This window comes from Mauremys mutica, chromosome 11 (assembly GCF_020497125.1).
Source record: "Mauremys mutica isolate MM-2020 ecotype Southern chromosome 11, ASM2049712v1, whole genome shotgun sequence".
NCBI classification, from domain to species: domain Eukaryota; kingdom Metazoa; phylum Chordata; order Testudines; family Geoemydidae; genus Mauremys; species Mauremys mutica.
In genome coordinates this window covers 35324740-35341826 of record NC_059082.1, presented here as the reverse complement: position 1 = coordinate 35341826, position 17087 = coordinate 35324740, and the positions used below count along the sequence as shown (strand labels likewise).

The 17087-nt window shown below is 43.3% G+C and overlaps 1 protein-coding gene across 3 annotated transcripts in view; it reads right to left on the bottom strand.

Moving 5' to 3' along the window:
• Positions 1-2209: 2209 nt before the first annotated feature.
• UBE2Q2 (ubiquitin conjugating enzyme E2 Q2) overlaps positions 2210-17087 on the bottom strand; it is a 227408-nt gene continuing 212530 nt past the window's right edge. For all 3 annotated transcript variants that reach the window (XM_044979262.1, XM_044979263.1, XM_044979261.1), the window contains exons 8-13: positions 14188-14278; positions 13414-13472; positions 11646-11694; positions 10429-10524; positions 8184-8250; positions 2210-3922 (exon numbers count right to left, since the gene is read on the bottom strand). In XM_044979262.1, coding sequence (XP_044835197.1) covers positions 3891-3922; positions 8184-8250; positions 10429-10524; positions 11646-11694; positions 13414-13472; positions 14188-14278 — 394 coding nt within the window. In that variant the 3' untranslated portion in view covers positions 2210-3890. The remainder of the gene's footprint in view (positions 3923-8183; positions 8251-10428; positions 10525-11645; positions 11695-13413; positions 13473-14187; positions 14279-17087) is intronic.

Sequence of the window (17087 nt, the reverse complement as noted above, 5' to 3'; positions counted from 1 at the left end):
ATCCACAAAGTGTTTCCCTGTTGTGGGGATGGTGCATGTGCGGATCGGGCGGCTAACGTCTGCGAAGTGACCACGTGACATTACGACAGCCGCTGGAGCCGTGACTTCCGGTTCTTGGCGATGGGGGTTGGGGCATGTGTGACTGGTGCAGCCTGCAGAGCCCTGGGTTCGGCTCCCTGCTCAGCTATGGCCTTCGTGTCTGACCTTGGGCACGTCTCGTAGCGTCGCCGTGACTCCTGCCCAGTTGTACTCTGGGGACAGGGGCCGAGGAGAAATACCTGAAAGCTTGTGGTGTGGTTTGTTGTTAACGCTGCCGGGGATGGGGGAGGGAAAGACAGCGATGCCTGGGCCTGGGCCTGGGTGGAGGCAGTTTTAGAATTAGGGGTGGGGAGAAAAGGGGATGCGGCAGCCTAAGCTCCAGCCCACAAGAGGCAAACAGGCTTCAAAAGCGTGCAGTGCCTCATGCCTGGATGCCGTCCCTTTACATCCTGTCCAAGCATTGCACGAAGAAAGGGGAATCTATCAGCTATGGGTCAGACCACTGGCTTTAAGCTGCGTTAACTGGGCCTGGAACAAGTGGATGTGAGAAAGTAAAAGCTACACATTTTCCTCTGCTCCTCAAAAAACAACAAAAAAAACGGAAAAAACCAACTTCCTGTCTCAATGTGTTTGTTCCAGGCTTAGTTAATATGTGAGTGAGTGATTTTAAGGCACAGGCTGTAGCTGGATTAGAGTTGATTAACAGCCCTTCTCAACCTAGGTGAATAAGAAAAAGAGACATAAACCTTCAGCAACACATCTTAAGGTAAAATTCCCCCCACCCTGCACAACATTTTACTTTATAGAGGAGTAACTATTAAGCCAACTGCACAGTTCTCTGGCAGGAAGCGGGGGGGGGGGGGGGGAGTGGAGAGAATGAAAAAAATTTAAAACCACATACAAAAAAAAGCAGGTAAGGAAGATCTGGGCAGCTGTAGTACCAAACACTGCTTTTTAAGTGTCCTTTTAGAAACGTGAAGCAGCTCTGTTAAGATTTTGAGCTAATCTGTCTCTTCCACCAACAAAAGATGTTCGAACATCTCACCCGTCTTTTCTCTCTCTCTCATATCCTAGGACTAACAACTACAACACTAAACAACTTTCCGAAATGGTCAGCAGTTTCTATGTTAATGTCCCTTTAATGCAGGAGATTTCTATATGGAGAATAAGACTTGAAAGTTACTTTAGTGTCACCTATATTGAAGGTGACATTTCCTCTACCCACTGCCCACATGCAGCTCAAACTGCTGAGGATAGAACCATTTTTGTCTTAGACTGCCATATGACATTGCCACTGTAAGTTAAAGTAGAGTTGAGGTGAGGTGCACTCTAATGCATTTTTAATTCTTTAGGTTTAGGAAGATTTTTCCAATTTTTGCAAGCTAAATGGGGATCAAACTCTCATATGCTTTTCCTGGAAAACAATTATTTTGTTTCCTGTTTCTGATTTAGATTGTGAACTCAAGGCCGGGATTGTGTTAGTTGTTTGACAAGGGCAATTGTGGGGTAGCCCAGCATTCAGTGCTGTCTGCTTCTATTTACCAAATGAGGCAGGTTTGGCTACATGGCTAATGATTTTCAACTCTATCTGATTGTGATTGTGTAGGCTTTTGGCTTTCCTAGCATTCACTCAAGATTAGACGATTAGATGAGGGCTGATATGGGAGGCTTGATTCCAAGGAAGTTAAGGTGTTTGGATGAGGAGGAAGATATTCAGAGAGGTGGAAGATTGAATCTGATTGCTTTCCTCCCATTTGCTCACTTATTCGTTAACAAGATGTGCAGTTTGAAGGTCCCATTGATCTTAGAGGATAAAGTAGCAGGAGTGAATGAGTATTTCTCATCTGTAGCTGTGCAAGTCCATTTCCCCCTCCCCCCCATGGGCATTACTACCAGTGATCCATGTGATTTTTATACTTTAGATTATAGTGTACTTTATGGGGCCATACCTGAAGTCAACTTAGGAACTTCATCTAGTGCAGAATGCATTGGTCTACATACTTACTGGTGCTTTTCATATGAGCATTTTACACCTGTGCTTATGAACCTGAAATTCAAAGAGGTTTTGACCTGTTGACCAGTTTTTCCTTTTATACATTGCATTGTTTGGGAACACATACATGTTCATGAACAGAAAGCTATCTATATTCAAAGACTAACCACAAACAGACTAATTCTTAAAATGGTTCTTTATTCATAAACTTGATGCAAGTTTACAAATTACTGTACATTGCCAAATAATTCTGCAATGAAAAATGAAATCCAAAACAAAGCATGCCAAATGTGCATCTGTCAACCTGCTAGCCCATTAGAATATTAAAGAATTCAATAATGTATTCAAAGATTTTAGCCTCAGGTTTTAAGGAACTTTAATGCTTAAAGAGTTCTGCCTTTCACTTAAGGTTGCTATCTGAGCAATTGGTTATCAGGATTCTATATGAATATATGTACAACCAAGTAAGCAGAAAGGCTGGCAAGTCATCCACTATACTCCCTAGAAGACTATTTGAAACAAAACAGTACGTATCAGGAGTAGTGCCAAATTCCTTCAATCTGTTCTTTCAAGCTTAAAAACTGGATCTAGAAGCAAATGCACAAAGGCCCATGGGTGCCTGATAGAGAAAAGAAGAAGAGCACAGATTTGATAGTTGTAACTAAAAACCACATGCTTCTGGGCTAAAAAAAGTGCTTAATCCATGGTACACACCCTTATATCAATCCCTGGCAGTACAAAGGTCTAATCACTAATACTACAACCAAAATAGAATTGATTTAGGTAAGGCAATGAAATATAGTAATTACACAGACCCAGATTCATTTCCTAATAATGAAAGAATAGTTCCTGTTAGTCTTTCAATAACAAAAAGCACTGTCATGACTATGGCAACATTATTTTTACAACTCTGAATCAGGTGATGTCTTTTTTGTATTTTATTGTAGCTTTTATATAAAAACTTTTGTTCAAGGATTTTCATTTTGATTTGTGCCAATCACTTTATAAGTTCATTAGTTTACAAATGATTGCAACAACCCGTTAATAAAATGGAACACCTAAAAAGATTTTTAGTATCTTAAATAACTTCAAGCTTCATACTGTGGCTCCTTTTGTTAAGTAGCTTGAGCCAACAAGTAGCAGAAACAGCCCAGCAAGATTCTGATGCCCCAGTGGAAGTGACTAGTTACAAGGTTTTATTGGCACAGCCTTGCTCTGCTTAAAAATACAACAATCTAATAAAGAGTATCTCTTCCAAGAAACAGTTCATATCCTCACACAGCCATGAAAAAAGTTTAATGACTTAACATACATGTTGTTTTCCTATATCTTTAATTTGGCAATACTACAAATGTTTTCATTTTAGACCAGAAAAACTACTGTGATTTACAAGACCTGAAATTTCCTAAAACAGTATTAAACAATGTATTAAACTTTGTTGGCTTTAAATGAAACATTACAATGCAAGTCTCTGCAGTCCACATTCTGCAAAAGGTAAGAAGTAGTGAGTGACTCCTATTGAATGATCTTTTAGTAACTCAATAGCCAGCTTTAAAAAGTTTGTACTTTTAAACAAAAATGGAGAAGGGAGGGAGTGGCCCAAATATGCTTAATCCATAGGGACAAATACAGTAAAGGCCAAAACTGCTCAGTCCAAGATACCTAATAAGAGCAAAATGGTAAGGCTGTAAATTATACTGGATGTGTCAGTTGACAGATTATCCACTAACTTATCTAATAGCTAAAGTCTTCAGTACGGCTGTTATAGGGGCACTCGTAGCTTGAGTCTGTGTGTGTGTTGGAAAGAAATAAAAAAGAGCTGTTTGACATTGGTCCAGGTGTACAACAGTCCACAATATTAACCATCTTCTTTTGGAGGAGTGTACCAGCCTACAGAAGAACAAAGAAACACATTAGGCACTCTTAACTTTAGTGCAACACAGCTTTAGGCTCTATTTTGATGTATAATTGAAATTTAAATTGTATTTGAAAACCAGACCAATCCACCACAGACCCTAAACTCCTATTGATTTCAGTGGGAGTTAAAGCACTCATCACCTTGCAAGATCAGACCCAGTATTTATATTTGAAAATAAAGCATTAATATTGAGCTCCTGTTGGCAGCAGCCATCCTGCTGAATTAGACAAATCTTAAGACACCAATATAGACAGCAAAGAGTAATGTGATCTAGTTTCCTTCTGCTTTAGTTAAGACAAAGGTCCAGATTCTGGGATGTATTAGCAGGAATGTTGTAAGCAAGACATGAAAAGTAATTCTTCCACTCTACTCAGCACTTACAAGGCCTCAGAACTGGAGTATTGTGACCAGTTCTGGGCATCAAACTTCAGGAAAGATGGACAAGTTGGAGAAAGTCCAAAGGAGAGCAACAAAAATGATTATAGGTCTAGAAACAGGATTATGAGGAAAGATTGAAAAACTGTGTTTTAGTCTGGCGAAGAGAACATGATAACAGTCTTCAAGTACGTAAAAGGTTGTTATAAAGAGGAGGGTGATACATTTTTCTCTAACCACTGGAGACAGGACAAGAAGTAATGGGCTTAAAATTGCAGCAACAGAAATTTAGGTTAGATGTTAGGAAAACCTTCCCAATTGTAAGGTTAGTTAAGCACAGGAATAAGTTACCTAGGGAGGCTGTGGAATCTCTGTTATTGGAGGTTATTAAGAACAGGTTTAGACAAACAGCTATCAGGGATGGTCTAGATCAGGGGTTGGCAATCTACGGTACGTGTGCCAAAGGTGGCATGCAAGCAGATTTTTGATGGCATGTGGGGCGGGATGAGCCGCTCAGCCCACTGCTACTCTGGGGTTCCCGTTGCTGGCCCCTTGCCAGCTGGGGTCCCACCACGGGTCCCACTCAGCGCACGCTGCTGGCCTGGGGGAAGGAACCCCAAGCTGGCAGTGGGCTGTGAGCCCAGCTGACAGGAGCCGACAGCCGAAACTCCAGAGCGGCGGCAGGCTGCCACTCTGGGGTTTTCCACTGCCGGCTCCTGCCAGCTGGGGTCCCACTCAGCACCCGCTGCTGGCCTGGGGGAAGGAACTCCAGGCTGGCAGCGGGCTGAGACCCCAGCTGGCAGGAGCCGGTGGTGGAAACCCCAGAGGGGGGCTGGCAGACACACTCAGCCCACCCCTGAAACCCCAGAGCTGGGCAGGTTGACCCGCTCAGCCCGCTGCCGCTCTGGGGTTCCGTCTGCTGGCCCCTGACAGCCAGGGTCCCCGCCACAGCCCCACTCACTTTGCTTCCAGCGCAGGACCCCTGTCAGACAGGGTCCAGGCTTCTGGCCCTGCTCAGCCCTACCAGCCGCCAGCTCCACTCACCTCAGCTGCCTATCTGGGGTTCCAGCCGCTGACCTCCTGCCAGCCGGTTATCAACATATAACTCAGAAGCCTGTGTGCAGCTTAAAGTATCTAAATACGTGCCACCAGACATTGGAAAACTTAGCAAGGAAAAGCAAGGGCAAGGATCACACTAAACTGATAAGATCTGCATTTTAAATTTAATTTTAAATAAAGCTTCTGAAACATTTTGAAAACCTTGTTTACTTTACATATAACAGTAGTTTGGTTATATAGTATAGACTTATAGAGAGACCTTCTAATTATGTTAAAATGTATTACTGGCACGCGAAGCCTTAAATTAGAGTGTATACATGAAGACTCAGCACACCACTGCTGAAAGGTTGCCGACCCCTGGTCTAGATAATACTTAGTCCTGCCTCAGTGCAGGGGACTAGACTAGATGACCTATCGAGGTCCATTCCTGTCCTACATTTCTATGATTTTCAATCCGGCAAGCCTTGCATACAGTCATTTGTTTGATTATATTGGTATATGCATATGAATATCCCATTTTGCAAGTGCACGCTCAACTTTTGCACAAGTGTTTGAAAATATAGACCAAGACGTTCCTGGTGTTACAAGTCTTTTTCATCCTGCTGAGGACGGAATGGGAATGATGAACTATAACCGCAAGTTCAGAAATGCCAACTAAGCAATTTACCTTTCAATATATATTTCAGTTGCTACACACATGATCACAGGTTATTCTGGGTGAAGGTTCAGTCTGTGAGACCAAGGTGTGCATGGTTTGGTTTGGTTTTGTTTAAATGGACACTGCCAAAATCAAAGTATCTATTTAATTCTACCCACCACACTAGCAAAAGTTTTAAGAGATCTGCCTCAAATTTTGTATGATTAGTACAGTGCCTACTTAAGCTGTTCCTGAGGACCTACAGTAGCCATAAGTTAACAAAGAAGCCTTTAAATATCTTTAATACTGTGGATGCTGTGTGTATTGGTAATCAGTGTAGTGTATAGGTAGAACTAAAAGAGCCATATTGACTTTTTTAGAATGAAAACAACCAAAAAGCTCAAGTAATAGCAGCTAATCATAACATTTCAAAGTGTTTTAGAATCAACTATTTCCAATACACATCTCTTCCTCTGGTACAGAAGACATGCTTATTGTACAGATGTGTGCCTCAGTTTCCCTGAAAAACATATCCAAGGTCCAACTGAGACAGAGCTCTCCTGGCTCCCAGTACCAGGTTTTAACCACTGGATCACACCCTGTCCCTAGATGAAGATTCTTTGATAAATAAGTCAGCAAAGCAAGACAGTATAAATAATAGTAATTCCTCACTTAAAGTCGTCCCACTTAAATGCATGTTTCGTTACGTTGCTGATCAATTAGGGAACATACTCATTTAAAGTTGTGCAATGCTCCACTCTTACGTTGTTTGGCTGCCTGATTTCTCCATAGCTGGCAGCCTCCCCAGCCCCACCCCGCCTCCTGCCCATGGCAATCAGCTGGCTTGCGGCATTTTGGAGGCAGGAGGAAGGGGGAGGAGCGAGGACTCAGTGCACAGGCTGCCCCCTCCCTCCTGAACGTGGCAATCAGCTGGCTTGTGGCATTTGGGGGGAGGAGCCAGGACACAGAAGTAAGGGGGAGGAGGTGGGTCAAGGGTGAGGGCTTGGGGAAGGGGTGAAGTGGGTGGACTGAGGGTTGAGCCCCCCGCCCCTGGTGCTTGCAGAGTAGGGGAAGCTGCCCTGGAACTTAACCTCCCCATTTACATTAATTGTTATGGGGAAATTGGATTCGCTTAACATCGTTTCACTTAAAGTCACATTTTTCAGGAACATAACTACAACATTAAGTGAGGAGTTACTGGTACTTCTCTTTGTAACAGCCTTGTCAACTTTAAAAGTAGTTGACAAGTCTAGGTGATTTGTCTAGTTGCAAAACAATGCCAAATCATGATGTGGGATGTTAGATCAGTTATCTGCTCCCAGGTGGCTCACTCAAGCTGGAAAGTAGTAATACTAATTTCTAGAAGGAGTCATGTCCACTTTACCACACAACAGGTGAACAGCAGCATCAGCTGGTGGCAACTGGTTTTGTATGGGGGAAAGCATATCTCCCCGCCTTCAGAGCCAGACTGAACAGTTTTCAGGCTACACATTTTAATTTGTACTTTCCAGCCCTTCTACTCCATTCTCTCATTGATTATTGCTTTCACATGTCTTGCGCTATATTTAGATAAGCTCTTTGGAGAATGGAAGAGATGTCTTATTTGCTAGAGAAGCATCTAAACATTTCAGGCATAAACAAAAAATTCTGTATAACCAGGGTGGAAACAAAATGCAAAATAGGCCCTTCAATGCCTGGGAAGAGGCATAGGCCATTCTTGCTTTATCCCAAATAAACCAGGTAAAAGTTTGTATTGTATGGCAATTATATTAGGCCTGGTATACACTGGGGGGGGGCAATTGATCTAAGATACGCAACTTCAGCTACGAGAATAGCGTAGCTGAAGTCGACGTATCTTAGATCGACTTACCTCCCATCCTCACGGTGTGGGATCAACGGCCGCGGCTCCCCCGTCAACTTCGCTTCAGCCTCTCACTCTGGTGGAGTTCTGGAGTCGACGGGGAGCGCGTTCGGGGATTGATTTATTGTGTCTACACAAGATGCGATAAAAATCGATCCCCGATATATCGATCGCTACCCGCCGATCCAGCGGGCAGCATGGACGTACCCTTAAGTTTCAAGCATTACTATCTTTTCCATGCCACTGTACAATTTGTACAGACAAGAACATACAAAATTACAAAATGTAAATATTTACGTACCATTTTTCTCATGTATCTGTACTAGAGACTTATAGGACTGCTGTGCTCTTGCTAGATTATATTGGTTCTGAAATAAAAATAAGTCATTTAATACTACCATCAAGTAGTGACATCAAGTCATGCAGGACCAAAAAAAATGGGCAGATACTTAAGCAAAACAACAAAGTAACTGTTTGAAAAGTTAGACAGTACTATAAGTAGAACAAAAAATTGTCTATTAAGAGGTGCCATGCAAGAAAACCAACTGCAGTCTTAACCTGCAAAATCCATGGCCTCGGGGACTGAAGAGTTGGCTCTCATCATACTAAAAAGCCATTTACAGTGGCTGTGTGATTGGACTTGCTAACTGATAAAATACAGGGCTTCAAGTTTCAAAGTACATTGTATTAAAGTGCTGTTCTTGCACCTAGGCTTTTTTTAGGGGGACGTGAAATATGCTATCTTAAGCCACTGCATTCTGAATTATGTACAAGTTAAAAAAAATTTCCACATAGTGCCAATACAGGCAAATATTAGGACAGTAATGGTATGGCTACACTGCAATAAAAACACCCCCTGCTGGCCTGTGTCAGCTGACTTGTGCTTGAGGGGCTCAGGCTGCAGGGCTATAAAATTGCAGTGTAGACCTCTGGGCTCAGGCTAGAGCCTGGACTCTGGGACCCTGAAAGGGGGAAGGACCCCAGAGCCTGGGTTCCAGCCTGAGCCTAGACATCTACTCTGCAATTTTAAAGTCCCGCAGCTGACAAAGGCCAGCCACAGGTGTTTTATTGCAGTGTAGACATAACATTTCATAGATGAATGACTTTTAGGGTAAGGGACATTCCAGGTGGATAGATTTCAAAAAAGTCAACCTACTTAACATATGTTTTAAAAGATTCTTACTGTCAAACTAATTAGCCATCTTCCACACAAGGCTTGTAATATTAAAAACCTGGCTCTCAGAGTGAGAAATTCTTTTTAAAATAAGTGGAGCAGGCAGAAGTAGAAATGGCACAGTTTGCATGCACTCAATATCAGAAATGGCTCCAACATTAACAGGCTCACAAATTTGAGATGGTTCACAAATTTGTGCTTCAGTTTGGAACTGTGAGGCCTAAATAGCCTGCAGACTCTAGAACTCCACTTGACCATAGCAATGCACATCTGATCAGTGTTAAATTATAAACACCCTAAGACGGACATGATGGAAATTAAATTTAGGTTGATAAAAGTTAAGCAGTTTTGTTGTTCTTAACAGTCAATGGACTGGACCAATAGGACAGCAGTCTCCTGCCACAGGGTAAGTAGAAGCAATAGGTAAAATGCATTTTAAGGGTGCCTAAGTGATCTAGTCTCCTAATTCATTCATAACTTAAGCCCTTATGAAAGGTCCATGTGACTTAGAATTAAGTGCCTAAGCCACTTTGAAAGTGGGACCTGGGTAAACATTTTTAAAAATACCTAACATGGTTTGTCTCTCTCATTTTATGGTGAATTACTAGTCTGTTCCTATGCAGGTGTCCCCTTAATAGCTTTTAGAGTCACATACAAAGATCTATGATAGTTATTTCATTAATTTTTCATCCTTTATTAAAATATTTAGTGTTTACCAAAAAGCTTTCTTCAGATAGATACTTTTTCTCAACTACCAAGAGAAGGCAAAAAAGTTGTTTAAAGTTAGTTTTGATACAACAATCTCCCTGTACCAGAGTGACATGCTCCAGAATCCTGCATAGGGATGCAGGGCTCCTCACTCATCCTGGCATGAAAATACAGAATGGATTCAGTTAGCACTAATCAGAATTTAAGAAGGGTTGGAGCCTGTCCTCAGGAGCACAGAGAACTAGGGACAGAGTGACAGAGCACTGGCAGAGAAAGCCTTAAGAAGAGTCAATCTTGGGAGAAAGTTCAGGCTGAAGTTTATGTTGGATTAAATTACTAATAGAAGCCAGAATGAGTACAGTAGGAGCTTCACCTGCTTCTTTGACCCTTCCATGTAAAAAAAATATTTGTCCTCCGGCTCACACACAAATTGTTTCCTAACAAACCCATAACGTTCATTTCCAGCAAACTAGCCACAAATACACCAATATGTTTCAGCACACAAAAGTGAATCAAAAGTTTATATGGACATTAAATTAATCTTAAAACCAAATGGTTGTTTTATATTTGAGCTTTCTATAAGAGTCAACATAAAATGGAAAATAAAACAAGTATCTACCCACAACACAAAAGTCACTTCAATAATTATACATAATATATTTACCTTATTGGCTCCAAACTGTACTCTGGCTTTTCCTTTGACTAAAGTGGCATTGATCTGCATGATGACCGATTCTATTGAATAGGCACTACTCCAGCCCTAAAGGAAGAAGGAAATACTTCTACAGAATATGTGCTTGTATTCTTACGCTCACCTTGCAAATCCACTCTGGAAAGTATGTTGCTTTTTGCTAAACTCTAGCAAACCATGGTATTTTTGGTTAATAGCTTTTAAAACTATAAAACAATTAGTTATTCCCAAGAGAAACATAAGAAACTAAAGTAAACTATGTTAGCATAAAGAGCTTGTAGGAAAAAGGAAAAAGCCAAGTTGCACACATTTCCAGAATCTGGTAAGACAAAAAACAAAGAAAAACACAACTACATTATAGAATTCTACTCATTTTCAGCTAGCTTTACAATAGCAATTACAGCTTTAAAAGACTGCTTTTAATGACTCAATTAAGCAATTAAGTGAGCAAAAAGAGCCTGTTTCCACACACATCTGGGCACCTCTCTGGCACTGTTTTACCTTTCCAGGGTTCACACAAGTCTCCAGACTTTTACAGGAGCTATTTTTGTAGGGGAGATGCTGTCCACTGCAATCTTCTTTCCATAGGCAGCAGCTATCTACTCCTAAATTAACACTGCTTCAAGCAGCGTTCACCGAAGCTCAGCACCTGCACCCCCCTATCAGATTTTGTGGGGCAGCTGCTAGGGTAGAAGGTGGGCGGGGGGGTTCAAAGGAGCAGGACAAAGTGATCTCGCCTTTTACTGGATCTGGGTCCCTCTCACAGACTCCAGGAATCCACCAATTTAGGGGTGGGGAGAAAGAACAGCACTTCCTGTTTCCTCTCCCTCCCCTGTCCCTCCAGGGTGAAGAGGAAGATCTGATGCAAGTTCAGTAAGGTGACAGAGCTCAAGCTTCCTGGACCTTGTTCCCCTACGGCAAGCATTTCCACAGGAGTGTATGATTTGGCCCTTTGTTCCTAACAGGCAGTGGTGTTTAAGCAAACATACAAAAACACCTTCTTATTACTATTCTTAAGAAATATTCTTTGTTCTAGTCAGGATGCTAACTGCTACTACAATCACCTTCCCCCCCCCCCCCCCCCGAAACTAAGCATTGCACCCTTTCACCATTACTCTTGACAATTAAAAAAACAACAAACAAAAAAACACACACACAGAAAATACAAAAGATTTTGATTTTATATTCACCTGTTTAGTAAGAAGTTCCATGCATAATGCACCCCCACCCAGGACATACCTAAAAATAAATGTTAGATTAGAAATTTTGAATTCAACATGGCTTTTATTTGGCATCTTTCAAGACCAGTTAGTAAAGAGATTACTATGCAGTCATATCCTCAGGCCATTATGAGTTAACCTGTCACGCTGTTTGCTCAGCTATAAAAAATTAGAGAGCACTTTCAAGGGCAATATATTGCAGTACGTTAGCCATATACATTTATTTATATAGAACAGAATGTCGTCTAGAGACAAGAGAAACTAATCTGCTTTGTCCAACCACAAGGGAAGTCTTAGTGAGAATCAGTGACTCAGCTAGTCTGGACAGTTTACACAGTCAGAATTGAAAAATGTGGCAGAGGGATGCTATTTTTGATGGCTCTATTGTGGACATAGTACAAATGGATAGTTTTTAGAGTTACTTCCAAAAAGGAATTTAACATAACTCCAGCAACTTTACAAGTATGTGCAATGGCCTCCTCTTCACAGAAGAGACAGGCTAGAGGGGCATTCATTATTTAATCTTAAAACTCACCTTCTCAAGCATTTTGTCACTTCTAAACCAAATAACTCCCCAGCATGCACTATACATACTGTGAAGTCACTCTGAATGAACATCAGCAATTCACAACATGCCAGGGGAACAAAGGGAATGGGATGGAGTACCACGAGTTTTAAGCCCCAAAGTGCAGCCTGTTCTCCTTCATCTGGACTATCAGAGGCATGCTGGACACATTTCTGAAGCTGGAATTGTGTTATATTCCTCTGCGATAGTCATGAAAAATCTAGATCTTTAGAGCTATTAACCTTTTCTTTTCCTGCAATTTTGCACCAGGAAGAATGAGTTTAAGGAAGAGAGTGCGCTTCTAAATGGGTAATGAATGTGCACTGTTTTCATATTACTTTTTATATATTTGTGTGACAGCAGCAGTCATGTCTACAATTCAAAATTACTATATTTCTCGAATTAATGTTGACAATAGGTTACGGCAGAGTCAGAATCAGTGCCAGTTTCCACTAAATTCAGAATTTTTTTTTTTTAAATAAGAACTGTCACTTACCTTCCTACAACACTGACGCCGAATTCCATCTCGTCCCAATAAATATCTATAAGCTTCCCCAACACCGCCCAGCCAATGTACTTCAGTAATACTCTAAAGGAATCATCCTTAGGAGTAAGAAGGTCATCAAGTTAAATGCTTCTGGGCTATGCTTGCACTAACTTTTCCCCTAAAACTCCCCACTGTTACAGAGATGCAGCTCCACCAGTGTGAAAGCCAGTACAGACTGGCCAGCAGCGTTATAACCACCACGTCATCTGCTCTGAGCACAGCAGGATTAAATCACATGGAGGTAACGACACTGGCAGTTATCCTTACTGTTACACCAATCATTGCTACCGTCAACGTCAATAGCAGGAAGTTCTAGGGAAAAGAATTAGTGTACACACACACGTTGCAAGGTCACAGTGGACTAAACCAACACATTTCATATAGGCAGCTAGCTGGAAGCTACTTTGGCTGACTGGTTTGAATTAGCAGTGATTGAGAAGCAAGTCTCTGTGTCTGTCTGTCTCATTTCCTGAGCGCTGTCATAGTTTCCTGTCCTATAGCAGTTCATCAATATACATTGTGGGGTCTTGCCTTAAAATCCAGTTGTAGTTCCCAGAAATCAAGGGTGTCTTCAGCAGAGTTTCTACTACAAAACCTTTTTATACAAGTCAGAGTTAAAAACTTACCCTCCCGTGAGCACAGGAGATACCACTCGCACAAAGGGTGGATCAAAAGGAAAATTATCCTGAAAACAAAGTATAGAGTTAAAAGCTATGCTGCAACACTGATTTCCAGTAGGAAAAGGATATTTCAATTTATTCTTTGGGAAACGCATAGTTTATAGAGTTAAAAAAGTTCAATCTTCATCTTGCATTCATGTAGAAGTTTACATTACTTCTAGCAGAACATCAGCTTTGGAATGTGATAGTAATATATTAAAAATCGTATTTGTTTTTGAAAGCTATACCATCATCCTTCAAACAGAGCAGTGGTTCTCAAACTGTGGGTCAGGACCCCAAAGTGGGTTGCCACCCCCTTTGAATGGGGTCGCCATGGCTGGCTTAGATTTGCTGGGGCCCGGGACTGAAGCCTGAGCCCCACTGCCCAGGGCCGAAACCAAAGCCCAAGGGCTTCAGCCCTGGGCAGCAGGGCTCAGGTTGCAGGCCCCCTGCCTGGGGCTGAAGCCCTTGAGCTTGAGCTTTGGCCCCCCTGCCCAGAGCAGTGGGCTCGGGCTTTGCCCCCCCCCCCCCAGGGCAGTGGGGCTTGGGCAGGCTCAGACTTCAGTTCCCCCCCCCGCCCCTTCTGGGGTTGTGAAGTAATTTTTGTTGTCAGAAGGGGGTCGCAGTGCAATGAAGTTTGAGAACCCCTGAAATAGAGCACATGGCCTATTACCATTTAAAATGGTTTCTACATCCAGATAGTAAAAATTTCCTCTCAGTACTCTATTGATACCCATTTACCTTAAATGAGAAGTTGAGCAAAATGTATTCTACACCTTCTTTTTCTTTTAAGACCTGAAGATCACTATGTAACGGGCTGTCAGGATCAACTCTAGGAATTAAACAGGTGGGAAAAGCAAACAGAAATGAAATGATTCATTTGGCTTTCTACAGAAGAGAAAATTATCCTTTAAGAGTTCCTTTATCTCCTTTAATGTTCTTGCAGTTTCAATTAACTTTTACAATTCTTAATCAAAGCACAAATGCCAGGTACACTCTGCAGTTGAAAGTAGTAGCAAGAAGATTCACTGTGATGTATCATGTTCTTACCATACTTATGTTATTCAAGGATTTGAAATGCAGACATTCAAAATAAAAAACCCTTTTGTTTGAAAATAGTAATTCATTTTCTCGTCACTGAAATTTGGTATCCTTCTAAAAGTTAAATGCTTTTAAATGAAGGGATTTTTACACTTGTACTCAAACCTTCAATGTTTACTAACTGAACTAGTTACATTTGATGTATAGTGCAGAGTTCTAGATTACCATAGGTTTCAGAGTAGCAGCCGTGTTAGTCTATATCCGCAAAAAGAACAGGAGTACTTGTGGCACCTTAGGCCTGGTCTACACTAGGACTTTAATTCGAATTTAGCAGCGTTAATTCGAATTAACCGCGCACCCGTCCACACCAGGAAGCCATTTAATTCGACCTAGAGGGCTCTTTAGTTCGAATTCGGTACTCCACCCCGACGAGGGGAGTAGCGCTAAATTCGACATGGCTATGTCGAATTAGGCTAGGTGTGGATGCAAATCGAACTTAGTAGCTCCGGGAGCTATCCCACAGTGCACCACTGTGTTGACGCTCTGGACAGCAGTCCGAGCTCAGATGTTCTGATCAGCCATACAGGAAAAGCCCCGGGAAAATTTGAATTCCTTTTCCTGTCTGGCCAGTTGGAATCTCAATTCCTGGTTGGACATCGTGGCGAGCTCAGCAGCACTGGCAGCGATGCAGAGCTCTCCAGCAGAGGAGTCCATGCAATCTCAGAGTAGAAAGAGGGCCCCAGCATGGACTGACCGGGAAGTCTTGGATCTGATCGCTGTGTGGGGCGATGAGTCTGTGCTTTCGGAGCTGCGCTCCAAAAAACGGAATGCAAAGACCTACGAGAAGGTCTCCAAAGCCATGGCACTCAGAGGATACAGCCGGGATGCAACGCAGTGCCGCGTGAAAATCAAGGACCTGAGACAAGGCTACCAAAAAATCAAAGCGGCAAACGGACGCTCCGGAGCCCAGCCCCAGACATGCCGCTTCTACGAGGCACTGCATGCCATTCTCGGTGGGTCTGCCACCACTGCCCCACCAGTGACCGTGGACTCTGAGGATGGGATAGTGTCGACGGGCAGTTCCTCGGCGATGTTCGCCGATCGGGAAGATGAGGAAGGGTTTGTGGAGGACGAGGCAGGCGACAGCGGTTACAATACTGCTTTCCCCGACAGCCAGGATCTCTTCATCACCCTCACAGAGATCCCCTACCAACCCTCCCCGGCCGTTAACCCGGACTCCGAATCAGGGGAAGGATCAGTCGGTAAGTGCTATAAACATGTAAACATTTATTTTTTAACAAAACAGGAATAAAAACTATATAAAAAGAAGGTCAATGCATATAGGGATCGAACAGAAATCCTCTTGGGACAGTTCCACGAAGCTCTCGGAGAGGTACTCGAAAAGCCTCCGCAGGAGGTTCCTGGGGAGAGGTGCCTTATTGGGTGCTCCGTGGAAGCACACTCTTCCGCGCCAGGCCATCCTGAGGTATAGTGGGAGCATTGCCTCAACCAGCATGGCAGCATAGGGCCCTGGTCTGTGCAGGGATTCACGCAGCATGCGCTCTCTGTTTCTCCTGGAGACCCGCCTCAGGGTGATCTCGCTCGGCGACTGCTGCATCTAATTAGAGGAATTACTTTAATGTTACTATTGTGAATGCTTGACTTTTCCTTTGCATAACAATGACCGTCGTTTAACAGCCACGTGTTGGAGGCTGCAGAGGAAAAGCATACAGGGATCTTTCCCGGGGACAACCGCGAGGGGCTGGAACAGGGTCAGACTTTATGCTTTCCAGATTGCCTGCAGCAGGAGGGCACTGCTATCCATTAACTGTTAAGCAGCCTAAAGTTTACGGCTTACCAGGCCTGGCTGCTACACGGATTCTGCTGTCCTGCCCCGCTTGTCCGATCTCCAGTGCAAGACCCCAGGCAATGAAAGCGAATGCCGAAAATTCGAACTTGTCCTGAGAGCACATGAGATTAGGTGCCCTGTATGGTCTTGTTCACAGAAACTGAGTAGACTGTGTTCAGTGTTCGCAAACATGCATCTTTGCAAGGAAATCACTTCCTTTTTCACATCACACAGCTGCGGCTCTTTCCCGAACTGCCCCGGCATCCCCCTCGCAGAGGCTGGCGCAGATTAGGCAGCGAAAGAAAAAGACTCGGGACGAGATGTTCGCTGAACTGATGGCCTGCTCCAGAGCCGAGGCGGCCCAGCAGAGCCAGTGGAGGGAGACCCTCTCTCAGCAGCAGCGCTCACACAGCGAACGGAAGGACAGGTGGCGGCAGGAAGACCAGCAGGCGACTCAAACGCTGCTTGGACTAATGAGGGAGCAAACGGACACGCTCCGGCGCCTTGTGGATGTTCTGCAGGACCGCAGGCAGGAGCAGAGAGCCCCCCTGAACTGTATCTGCAACCGCCCTCCCCCGCCACAAAGTCCTGTCCCCCCCTCACCCAAAATCACAAGAAGGAGGGGCGCTAGGGGCCGTGAAAACTGTCACTCCACCCCAGCAGAGCACTCATGTACCAAACAGCTCTCATTCCCTAAAGTATGAGAATTGCTTGCCTTCCTGGCTCACCCGATCCCAAATCCCAGTTTCAT